Source organism: Dipodomys merriami, unplaced genomic scaffold (genome assembly GCF_024711535.1).
Source record: "Dipodomys merriami isolate MVZ:Mamm:240054 unplaced genomic scaffold, mDipMer1.0.p SCAF_9, whole genome shotgun sequence".
Lineage (NCBI taxonomy): Eukaryota > Metazoa > Chordata > Mammalia > Rodentia > Heteromyidae > Dipodomys > Dipodomys merriami.
In genome coordinates this window covers 24411300-24424180 of record NW_027206512.1, presented here as the reverse complement: position 1 = coordinate 24424180, position 12881 = coordinate 24411300, and the positions used below count along the sequence as shown (strand labels likewise).

Here is a 12881-nt window from a genome sequence, read left to right as displayed (position 1 = left end):
AATTGTCGCAATTTGTTTCTACCCGGAAAGATTTTACAGCGGCTGGGAAGGAACTCCCCGCCCATCTCCCCGCTCCGCCCCGCCCCCCGGCTAGGCCTGCGGGGCCGAGCGGAAGTGGTGTTCCGCGCGCCGCGCGAAGAGCATCCTGGGGACCGGAAGGAAGCGGAGGTTTTCGCCGGGGAGGGCTGGGGTGCCGGCGAGCTCGCGTGGCCGGCGGCGGACTGTTGGACGTGACTGGTCGCGGAGGCGCGTGGCTCGCGGGCCGTGGTCAGAGGTGGCGGGAGTGAAACCTGCGACGGTGTGCGCGCCATGGGGAAGAAATCCCGGCGGCGTGGAGCGGCCCAGTGGGCGTCCGTGCAGTCCCGGGCCGGTGGCCACGTCGAGGAGGAAAATGAAGAGGACGCGGGGTTGCCGCCCTCACCCGGGAGCGCCAGTTACTACCAAGATCAGGTAGACGACTTCCACGAGGCACGATCCCGGGCGGCCTTGGCGAAGGGCTGGGCCGAAGTAGACAGTGGGGACGAGGAGGATGGCGAGGAGGAGGAGGAGGAGGTGCTAGCCCTAGATGTTGATGATGAAGACGACCGAGATGCAGACAGTACGGGGGACGAGGAGGATGGAGACGATGATGATGATGATGGCGGGAGTTCGGTGCAGAGTGAGGCTGAGGCTTCTGTGGATCCCAGTTTGTCTTGGGGTCAAAGGAAAAAACTGTACTATGACACCGACTACGGTTCCAAATCCCGAGGCCGGCAGAGCCAACAAGAAGTTGAGGAGGAGGAGAGAGAGGAAGAAGAAGAGGCGCAAGTAATTCAGCGGCGCCTAGCTCAAGCCCTGCAGGAAGATGACTTTGGCGTTGCTTGGGTGGAAGCTTTTGCCAAACCAGTGCCTCGTGTAGATGAGGCCGAGACGCGGGTGGTGAAGGATTTGGCAAAAGTCTCAGTGAAAGAAAAGCTGAAAATGTTGCGAAAGGAATCACCGGAGCTCTTGGAACTAATAGAAGACCTGAAGGTTAAGTTGACAGAAGTGAAGGATGAGTTAGAGCCACTGTTAGGTTTGGTGGAGCAAGGTATCATCCCACCCGGGAAAGGAAGCCAGTACCTTAAGACTAAATATAATCTCTACTTGAACTATTGCTCCAACATCAGTTTTTATTTGATTCTAAAAGCTAGGAGAATCCCTGCTGAAGGACATCCTGTCATAGAACGGCTTGTTATCTACCGAAATCTCATCAACAAGCTCTCCGTAGTGGATCAGAAGCTGTCCTCTGAAATTCGTCATCTACTCACAGGTGAGGATGATGCTGTAAAGAAAGAATTGAAGCAAAAAGAAAAATTCACAGTGGCCAAGTCAAAGAAGTCTGTTTCCCAGACAGAGGCTGTTTCTACTGCAGATGTTTCTGATGATTCTGATTTTAATGAAGCTGTGTTGAAGCACTATAAAGAGATGGAAGACCGACAAAAGTTGAAGAGAAAGAAAGAAGAAAGTAGTACTGAAGAACAGGCTCTCGAAGATCAAAATGCAAAGAGAGCTATTACCTATCAGATTGCTAAAAATAGGGGACTTACACCTAGGAGAAAGAAGATTGATCGCAATCCCAGAGTAAAACACAGGGAGAAGTTCCGAAGAGCGAAAATTCGAAGAAGAGGCCAGGTTCGTGAAGTTCGCAAAGAAGAACAGCGTTATAGTGGTGAATTGTCTGGCATCCGTGCTGGAGTTAAAAAGAGCATTAAGCTTAAGTAAAAATTTTGTTTTAAAGTTTTGACTGTTTTAGAATAATAAATTTTTATATTTAACCAAAATGATTGTGTTAATATATAATCTAAACCTAATAATTTAATCTGAAGTTTTAAAATTTTTGTTAACAGAAATTTGGGTTATTGCTTTATTTGCTTTTTAATTTAAGGTCACACTAAATTGGGGGAGCAGTAAGAATATGCTTAGAAAAAGCCATGGTGTCTGAAGAGCTCTTCAATATTTTGTCATGTTAGCCTGAGAAAATTCCCAAAGTAATTAATGGAATTACAACACATAAAATGTTTCTCATCAAGAAAGTAAACCGGGGCTGGGAAGGTGGCTCAGTGGTAGAGCACTTGCCTTGCGTGCCTGAGGTGCCCTGGGTTCGATTCCTCAGCACCACATAAGCAAAAAGAAAAAAAGCCGCAAGTGGTGCTGTGGCTCAAGTGGTAGAGCGCTAGCCTTGAGCTGAAGAGCTGAGGGACAGCGCCCAGGCCCAGAGTTCAGGCCCCACGACCGGACCCCCCCCCCCAAAAAAAAAAAACCATTAACAATGCCTTATTTGTAGGATAGCCTATGAGATTGTGGAACTTTGGTTAAAAGTGGAAAGGGAAAATTATAGACCTTAATTGCAATTTATAAATACTTTCTAATAGTCCTTCATATGGAAAATAAGGTAAAAATTCTATTTATCCTCCGATGGTAATTTACAGTGATTGCTGTTTTTATTCATACTCAGTTTCTTGGAACTCTGGTAAGTGGTTTAAAATTACATTTTTCTTTATAGCTATTCAGGTCTTCATAATGGGAAATATTGATAAACAAAGTACTTGGATAATGTTATTGAAAAAAAATCAGTCTTCTCTGTCACTGTTAATTCATTAAATATTGTACTGTACCTGCTAAGGATACAGAGATTAATGCTAAACACTTCCCATGAATGGTTGTTTATTGAAAAGGAAGCTAATGAAATTCTGGAAAGGTATCTTTGAAAGGGACACCTGCTTGAGAATTAAACCCAAAGAGTATCTTATTTTTACTAATTTTCTTACTCCTTAACAACCCTAGTAGTAAATTCAGTTCATGTCTTTTGAGGATGAAGAAATATGGTAGCAAAGAGAATTTATTTTCTCAAGGTCTCATAACTATTAAGACTGGTAGGATATCAGCCCAGCCTTTGTAGCTTCAGAACCCATCCCTGTAATTTCTTTCTGGTAAAGTACATGTTTTGGAGTTACTTACCTGGGTAATGTTTAGTTAATGTCTTCATTTTGTAGGATTATTATGAGTATTAAGTTAACTAATATGTGTTAAATATTACATAGTTATCACCTAATTAATGTTGCATTATCAGTAGGAAATTAATATGCTAAACTTGGGAGGGGAACACATAAGAGAAAACCTGGGATAGGGTCCAAAAAGAGTATATAAAGTTAATATTTAAATTTTGGTGTTCTATGTCAGTCCCTGCAAAATATATACATATTGTGGTGAAAACAAAATGTTTAAAGGAAGAAATATCTCACAGGAACATGGGAAAAATTAAGCTTATATTAGATAACTTTCAGAAGCTTCACAACATTTTTATAAATACTGATTTGCCATTTTGAAATAGGATACAGACAGTGATGTACTATATTATCAACTTTAAAAGGTGGCTCTGTCATTTGTGAGTTAATACCAGAAGAAGTGGCTGGATTTAGTGTTTACATTTTCAAAAACTCATTTATTTCAATGAATGTTTAAAGACACAGATGTGCTGAGACAATTAGGAATGAAGAGCATGGTCATTTTTTATAGCTCACTATGTGAACGTCACAGTTTTTACAAATTGGTCAGTAGATTAGTGTTTGTTTCACAACTGAAAATGTAAATGGCTACGGAAAACGTAAAATACTAGATAAATTAGTGAACCAGTGACTTGCACAATCAACCTGGCTGATTAATTACTTGGGGCTAATTTCTCTAAGCCAGTTTCTAACCTATACTTTTATTTGTAAGGAATATAAAATGTCTCTTTAGTTTTTGTATGGAAATGAGTTTTATGAAAAATTTAAAGCTACCTAGTAGTCCACATGTAGCAAACTGGAAAATGATTTTTGTAGTCTTAGTAATTAGGTAACTAGTTATTTTTATTACATATCACAAAACATTTGATATATCGAAGAATGGCTGCAGTTCTTGCTGGTTCTATGAGGTGAAAACAATGGACAAATGGAATGGGGATATGATTTGAGTGGTAGGCCCTGAGTTCAGTCTCCAGTATAGACAGAAAAAAATGCACTCAATGACTAACACTTGCCTGACATTCACAAGGTCTTGGGATTGCCCCTGTTTTAAAAAAGTATACAAGTTAACTACCAAAATCATTCAGGAAGGGGTATCATACATGTAAGGGATCACAGTGCACAATGATGAACACTGAATGATAGGTCTGTACAATTCAGCTAAAATTTTAAGCCAACCTGAAAAATTCTCCATATAAATTTTTTCTTATATAGGCATGGAACCTAGGACTTTGGGCAAGCCCTCTTCCTATTGAGCTATACCTACCTTGTCCCTACATCCTTGTAGATAATCCACTCCCATTTTGTTACTGGTTAGTGACTCAGGATGGCCATTTGCTGCGTAGCCCAAGCTGGCCTCCAGCTCTATCTAGCCTCAGCCTCCTGATGTATACCATCATGTCTGGTGTAGTTACATTAACCATAAGTTCTAAATTATTTGATATTTGCTTCAAAGTAGAGGGTAAAATAATATATATGGTGAGTTAAAATTTGGCACACTACAAAAGTACAAGACTGGAGGGCTGAGATCAAGGGAGAGTACTTGCTAGCAAGTACAAGACCCTGGGCAGGAGGCATAGCTCCAATGGTATAGCTCCAGCCTAGCAAGCACACAGCCCTGAGTTCAAACACCAGTATTGACACACAAAGCCAAGTACAAGATCCAATGTTTAAACCTACTACTTAAAAAAAAAAAAAACCTGGGCTGGGAAGGTGGCTCAGTGGTAGAGCACTTGCCTTGCATGCATGAGGCCCTGAGTTCAATTCCTCAGCACCACATAAGCAGAAAAAAAAAAAGCGGAAGTGGCGCTGTGGCTCAATTGGTAGAGCGCTAGCCTTGAGCTGAATTGCTGAAGGATAGCACCCAGGCCCAGAGTTCAGGCCCACGACCAACAACAACAAAAAATATGTAGCTGAACAGAATGGTTCACACTTCTAATCCTGGCTTCTCAGGAGTGGAGATCTGGAAGATGGCTGTTGAAAGACCAGATTGAGCAAAAAGCTGATGAGACCTCTGTCCCTAGCTCTCCCCCCCCCATTTCAACAAACAAGCTGGGCATTGTGGTTCCTTTCTGTGTAATCAGGCACAGGGGTGGTTTAGAATGACATGGGCAAAATACTTAGCAAACCCTATCTGAAAAATGAACCTAAAAAGACTGAACTGTGATCCTCAGATCTCAGGGTCCTGAGTTGGTAAGACTGCAAGGATATGGCTTAAATGGTAGAGCATCTCCCTAGCAAGCACTAGCTCCTGAGTTCAAACCCATTACTAATATATATGTATATAAGTTTACATATTTTATTAGTATGTTTAAATTTACATTTATATAAATGTATATAATTTTTTATGTGAGTATGTCATGGTAGTATTCTATGGATGTAATTACAGCACTCAGGAGGCAGCAAGATTATATGGATGAACCGGGCGCCGGTGGCTCACGCCTGTCTGTAATCCTAGCTACTCAGGAGGCTGAGATCTGAGGATCGCGGTTCAAAGCCAGCCCGGGCAGGAAAGACCGTGAGACTCCTATCTCCAATAAACCACCAGAAAACCGGAAGTGGCGCTGTAGCTTAAGTGGTAGAGTGCTCGCCTTGAGCTGAAGAGCTGAAAGACAGCGTCCAGGCCCAGAGTTCAAGCCCCACGACCGACAAAAAAAAAAAAAAAAAGATTATATGGATGTTAGCTGAGCTACACATAAGGACACATAAGTTTCAAAAATAAACATACCAAGAACCCATGGCTCATCTCCTGACATGAGGATCACAGTTCAGAAGTTTTTTGATACTCCTATCTCCAACCAGCAAAAACCAAGCTGGAGGTGTGGCTCAAGTAGCAAGAGCATCAGCTGAGCAGGCAAGTAAATGAGAGTACAAGGTCCTAAGCTCAAACCCTAAAGGCTGGCAAAAGAGAAAAACATAGGTTAATGGTAGGGAGTTTGGCCTGGAGAGGGAGATTGAGTTCAAATTCTGCTCCACAGTAATTGCCAGTTACTATCATTAATCCATTAAAATTTCTTGTGTTAATTTCTCTTTGGTTCTACCATAAAACATTCTAAAATACCTAAGCATCCATTGGTTAAGTTTAAAGTGCAGAGTCTTCCATGCAGCATGTTTTGACTTGGTCTGCTAGTGGTACTCCCAGTGGTCCCTGTTTTAACACAATCCACACTGGGTTTTTGTTTACTATTAGCTTAAAACATTTAAGCTATATGTAAAGGAAATAGGATGTATTACTGTGAAACTACAAAACCTCAAAGGCTGCCCTAGACCCATACAACAGAGCAGACAGAACATTGTAAATATCCATAGGTTCTTGCACTTGCTCAAGCCCAAGATTTTAAGTACAAAATACAATGTCTTTACCCTAAAGCACTGCTTTAGTTGGATAGTGTTAATGTATAGGCCAACAGGTTATTTTTAACATGAGTACAGAGGGAAATAATTTAAACTGAAAATAGCATATTGGTGCCTAGAATAGTCTCTTTTTTTCTTTTAAAAATTTTTATCTTTTTAATGGAATTTTTTTGGGGGGGTCGGTTGTGGGGCTTGAATTCTGGCTGGCTTAATCGAATATTCTTAAGTTTAAGTGACCTCTTGTTTACTATTATATGAGATCAGACTGATGAGGGTTTTTTTTGAAAAGCCAAATAAAGTTCATATTCAGTCCAGCTTTCCAGTATCACTTCTATTCAGGATCTCTGATGATCACGGAATCAAAGAAATTTTGATAATATCTTTAAAAGAAGCAGGGACTGCGAATTATTTAGAGGAATACATTTTGTAACCAGGAGCTGGTGGCTCACTATAATCCTAGCTACATAGGAGGCTGAGATGTGAGGATCATGATTTGAAGCCAACCTGGGAAGTAAGGTCCATTGGACTCTTATCTTCAATAAACTTCTCAGAAATAACCAGAAGTTGTGCTGTGGCTTAAGTGGTAGAGCACTAGAGTCCGAGGACTCAAGGAGGGCAGGGGGGTGGGAAAGGGGGAAAGATTCGTGCATTGTAAAATGGAGAAATTCAAGTATGTCAACTTTGGAAGAAAACATGTTAGTAGAGCAAACATATTACAACTAAAGCTTTAAAAAGATGTTACTGGACGTCAAAAAAGCTATGACCCTCTAGCCTCTAGGTAGAATAAAGTCAGCAAAATCTTGGTAGGAAGAGGTGGAAGGAACAAGTGTGTGTTAAAGTTTAGTTGAAGGCAACAGGTGATACAAAATAAGAAGATAACATGAGACAGGAAGGGACTAGATCATCAAAACCTTAATAGGCAGTTAAAGAGCTCAGGTTATATCCCATATATAGAGAGACCAAAAAAAATTTTTAGTTTTTTAAAAAATTGTTATAAAGATGATGCGTTAGGTGAGGCATTACAGTTACATAAGTGAGGTAATGAGTACATTTTTTTTGTTGTTGTTGTTGGTCCTGGGGCCTGAACTCTGGGCCTGGGTGCTGTCCCTCAGCTCTTCAGCTCAAGGCTAGTGCTCTACCACTTGAGCCACAGCACCACTTCCGGCTTTTTTCTTTTTGCTTATGTGGTGCTGAGGAATTGAACCCAGGACCTCAGGTATGGAAAGCAAGTGCTCTACCACTGAGCCACCTTCCCAGCCCCATGAGTACATTTCTTTTGGGCTGTGGAACCCCTTCTCCATTTTTCCCTCTCATCCCTACCCACAGGTTGTATAGTTTATTTTAACATAGTATCTAGATTACCACTGCTGCATTTGTTCACCCTTTGTTTCTGTGGAGGCCATGATTTTTAAGAAATGGTATGAGGGGCTGAGAAGGTGGCTCAGTGGTAGAGTGCTTACCTTACATACATGAGGCCCTGGGATGGATTGCTCAGCACCACATAAGCAGAAAAGGACTGAAGTGGCGCTGTGGTTCAAGTGGTAGAGCTGAGGGACAGTGCCCAGGCCCAGAATTCAGGCCCCATGGCTAACAAAAAAGAAGAAAAAGAAAAAAAAAAAAAAAAGGAATGGTATGACATTAGATCAGCCAGGTGCTAGTGTCTAACCCAGTAATCCTAGCTTCTCAGACAGATACCTGAGGATTGGGATTAGGAAAGTCCATGAGACTTAGTGCAGCTGTGACTCAAGTAACAGAACTCTAGCCTTTATCAAAAAGCTGAGACAGAACCTAGGTCCTGAGTTCAAGCCCCAGTACTGGCACAAAAAAAGAAACAAGTAAACTTCTGTACTCATTCTGGAACTGCAAGAAAACTGGAATGGATTAAACCAGTAGAGAAATCAGCCATGAAGCCTTTGGCAAAAAGAAATGAAAAATTAAGGCAGAAATGACAGACTAAAGAATGGATTAGAAATCTAGAAGAGAATTTAGAGAACATAAGAATTGAAACAAACAGGACAAAGTCCAAAGGTAAGTAAAAGCAGCTATTCAATAGTTTAACATTTTTAATAAACACTAAATTGAAATTTTGGTAAAGGTCATAGAGGTCAGTCCTCTTGAATTATATTTCATAGGTTTTAAGGAATACAACTTCGTTTTGGTAGATCTTTATTTTTAAAAAAAACAACACCTACTTAAGCTGGAAACCAGTGGTTTATCCCTGTGATCCTAACTACTCAGGAGATTGAGCTCTTAAGATCATGGTTTGAGGCTAGCCCTGGCAAGAGAGTTCGTGTGGCTCATCTCCAATTAACCACCAAAGAATCAGAAGTAGAGCTCTGGCTCAATTAGTAGAGCACTAGCCTTGAGCAAAAAAACTCAGAGAGGGGTTGGGAAGGTGGCTTAGTGGTAGAGTGCTTGCCTTGCATGCATGAGGCCCTGGGTTCGATTCCTCAACACCACATAAGCAGAAAAAGCCAGAAGTGGTGCTATCGTTCAAATGGTAGAGTGCTAGCGTTGAGCTGAAGAGCTTAGGGACAGCACATAGGCCCAGAGTTCAGGCCCCACGACCGACAAGAGAAAGAAAGAAAAAAAAGCTCAGAGACAGTGCTCTGCCTTGAGTTCAAGCCAACGACTGGTACCAAAAGAAAAAAGAAAAAAATCCTGGTCGAAGTAATATGTAAGCTTTTCTTTTTGTGTTTGTTGGTACTGGAGCTTGAACTCATGGCTCAGCACTCTTGCCTGGCTTTTTCTTTTTTTTTTTTTTTTTGTCGGTCATGGGGCTTGAACTCCGGGCCTGGGCGCTGTCCCTCAGCTCTTCAGCTCAAGGCGAGCGCTCTACCACTTGAGCTACAGTGCCACTTCCGGTTTTCTGGTGGTTTATTGGAGATAGGAGTCTCACGGTCTCTCCTGCCCGGGCTGGCTTTGAACCGCGATCCTCAGATCTCAGCCTCCTGAGTAGCTAGGATTACAGGCGTGAGCCACCAGCGCCCGGCTTTGCCTGGCTTTTTCATTCAAGGCTGGTACTCTACCACTTGAGCCATAGTTCTACTTCCAGCTTTTTGCTGGCTTATTGACGATAAGTCTTCACGAGTTGGTTTTGATTCTTAATCCTCAGATCTCAACCTCCTGAATAGATGGGCTTATAGGCATGAACCACCAGAACCCAGGTTCAACATGTTTAACATAAAGTCTTAAGTTGACTACCTTGCTTTCAAATAAGACTTTCAAGTAATACACAATGTAAAGCAAATTATTCAAGAAAACTACTATTTTAGAGTCAGCCTGAAAAAGAATATAACCTTCTCAAGTGATTATTCTTGCTGATTCCTGGCATTGAAAAACATATACAAAAAATACAGTATCAGCTATGACATTAATATCTAAAAGCCTTGTAATAAAATACATTAAATATTATCAAGATCACAAAAAGACAGTTGAGTGCTGTGACTCATACCTGTAATCCTAGCTGAGAACTGTGGATCAATGTTCAAAGCCAGCCTAGGCAGGAAAGTCCTTGAAAAAAAAAAGCCAGAAATGGAGCTGCAGCTTAGTACAGCACTAGACTTGAGCAGGAAAGCTAAGTGATAATATCCAGGCCCTAAGTTTAAGTCTCAGTATATACACACACAGAATCACAAAAACAGTATTTAAAAACCAAACATGGCTGGGCTGGGGTGTGGTCCTTATGGTACAGTGCCTGCCCAGCAAGCATGAATTCAAGCCCTAATACCAGTAAAGATAAACAGAAACAAAATGAGAATAATTAAAACTATATAAAGAGGCAACTTACTTTGTTTCACAAGAATATTAGAAGAGCTAGATTCTTAATTATAGTGCTTAGGTTTTTGTCACTTCAAAATTACAGGAAGATGCTCTATATTTTCAAGAAGGAACAGCATGTTTAAGCTTGTTTGTTTTTTTTATAATCTTGGCTTAATAGCTGAGTCAGCCTATTACGTCACTGAAGCTAATGGGTAGCTGTAATTATATTATTGATCTAAAAGCTAAAAGCATGAGAAACTAGAAACCATGTACCTTTAAAGAGAATTCACAAATAGCCTTGCCTGTCATTTTTTTCTTTTTCTTTTGAGTTCCTTTTTATTTTTTTAAATTGTGAAAATACCATACAGAGGGCTTACATTTACATGAGCAAGGTAATGAGTACATTTCTTATCAAGCATTGTGCCTGTACATTTTAAACGACTGGCATTTCAGCCTATTACTCATTATCCTGCCACTTAATAATAAAACATAGAACCCCTTTTCAAAGTAGAGGGGCATGGTAACCCAATATGCTACAAGATTCCATAGTATGTTTCCATAGCTATCTGGGCCTTAAGAAAGGAGATAGCTGACAGCATTTAACTAGGTAGCATTTCGTATTTTGGCTTATAGTCTACTTACAATGGGGTAAATGTAGATTCTTGCCAAATTTGAATTCTTTTTTGTTTGTTTTATTAGACAGGACCCTCCCTATGTAGACCAGACTGACTTCATGTGATCTTCGTGCCTTAGCTTCTAGAGTGCTAGGATTATAGGCGTATACCCCTGTGTCTGGGCAGATTTTGGGCAAATTCTGGGCAAAAGGAGCCTGACAAGAACATAATGATCCTTGAGAATTTCTGCATGTGAAAATGGATAAAAGGTCCAGTTAAGCATAAGTATTACAGTTCTATGTTGGGCGGAAGGTGGCTCAGTGGTACAGTGTTTGCCTTGCATACATGAGGCCCTGGGTTCGGTTCCTCAGCACCAAATAAATTTTTTTAAAAAGCCGGAAGTGGCACTGTGGCTCAAGTAGAGCGCTAGCCTTGAGCTGTTCAAGCCCCACGACCATCCTAAATGGCAAATAATTTTGTTGAGACACTTTCACAAAAAGATTAAAATAAAGCCTGTCATACGTTGCATACCTATAATCCCAGCAGTAGGATGAATGAAAGTTTGATGACAGCCTAGGCTCCATGCTAAGACTTTGTAAATAATAATAATAATAAATAATAATGATAAAGTCAAAATGTTGCAAGATGTTCAAAAGCTTATTAAAAGACATAATAAGCTTCCCCCAACCTGTCAACCTAGTTTGTTTTTAAATTGTCCAAACCATGAAATCTAATAATTAACCCTGTGAGGGACCATTTTTTTTAAGTCTTGTGTTTTTTAACTCTCACAACATCTCTGAATAAATAATATAATCATTTGACAAAAGAGGACAAATAACTTACTCAAGTAGGACTTGGATCAACAGGTCAGAGGAATGCTAGAAACTTAAGCCTCCTAATAAAATTTCTAAGGTTGCTTGAAGGCAGCTTCTTATAAACATTTTCCTTTTAGATATTACATGTTTAAAAGACTTGGTGAGGGATAGCATTTGGAGTTTTACTCAAGAGTATAGTAATAACAAAAAGATTTCCTTTGCTTTCCAGAGAAGTTTAACTTGGAAGTAGATGGTCAAAATGTTACACAACAGTGATTTTTTTAACTGATTCAACATAGATTCTGTGTCAGCACTTTGCTCCGCATACACAAAGCTCATCAGCTAGGAATCCAGCATAAAATATAGCTGTGGCCTTAGGATATAGCTCCGTGGAAGAGAGCTTGCTTTTGCATGCTCCAGACCCTGGGTTTGCTCCCCAGCTGAACCATGAAAGCAATCATAGTAACTGGTGAGTCTCTGAGAAAGAAATGGGTTACTTTGAGCAATTCTGAGTCCGTGAACACTGAATCAAATATCCGAAATAAAGCCACAAGGGCTGATCACTAACAAAACACAGACGCTGGGAATCTGCAAGCATTCAAGTGTCATCCATCCTACACGTGTTGGCTTAAAATGCGCTCCGGGGGGCCAGTCGGCCGGGGTGGGAGACGCCTGAAACCTCAGAAGCACTCCGAGAGGAGGCGGCAGGAAGAGCGCGGTTCCCGCCAGCCGGCCGGGGCGACACCGGCAGCGGAGGCCCGATCCAAGTGCAGATAGATGAATACCACTTACAACGCCCGGGAAGACCGGGAAACCGGAGCCAAAGCAGACCGGATCTCTACCCCACGCACCCCTCTCCGGCTCGGCGTGGGAAGTGCTCAAGAGTCCAAACCACGAGCGAACCGTTGAAGTCTGTGAATGGCGAGGGGCACAGTTGACTGCGCGGGGAGGGAGGCCCTTTCCACCTCACCAACGCCGGCCTTCCCCACCCCACGTGTCCCCGCGCCTCCGGGCTGCCCGGCGGTTACACCCCAACACGCCGCCGGCCCCGGCCTCCCACCTCTCCAGCACCCCGGGCCCGGCACACCAGTGCGTCCCGCGGGGAGGGAAGGGTCCGGGGTGGGGTCGCCCGGCGCGGGGCCGCGGTAGGTGCGGACGGCGGGGAGGACGCTGCCCCCTAGGGGAGCCGAGCCGCAGGCCCAGGCCCGGCGGGAGGGGCGGGCGCAGGAGGCGGCCGCTGGGAAGGCCGCGCCGTCGGGCGGGGCGGTCCCTCCAGCGGGCCGGGACCCGAGCGGCGGCGGAGGAAGGTGGCG

At 42.4% G+C, this 12881-nt stretch overlaps 1 protein-coding gene across 1 annotated transcript; it reads left to right on the top strand.

Annotated features, from left to right (window-relative positions):
* The first annotated feature begins 158 nt into the window (after positions 1 to 158).
* On the top strand, positions 159 to 1802 carry Utp3 (UTP3 small subunit processome component). Its single transcript, XM_070012442.1, has one exon. The coding sequence runs from the start codon at positions 310 to 312 to the stop codon at positions 1741 to 1743; it is 1434 nt and encodes a 477-aa protein (XP_069868543.1). The 5' UTR covers positions 159 to 309; the 3' UTR covers positions 1744 to 1802.
* Positions 1803 to 12881: the final 11079 nt, after the last annotated feature.

Excerpts from the sequence above, each read along its gene's own strand:
- Utp3 (XM_070012442.1), top strand. The coding sequence starts at position 310 with ATGGGGAAGAAATCCCGGCGGCGTGGAGCGGCCCAGTGGGCGTCCGTG.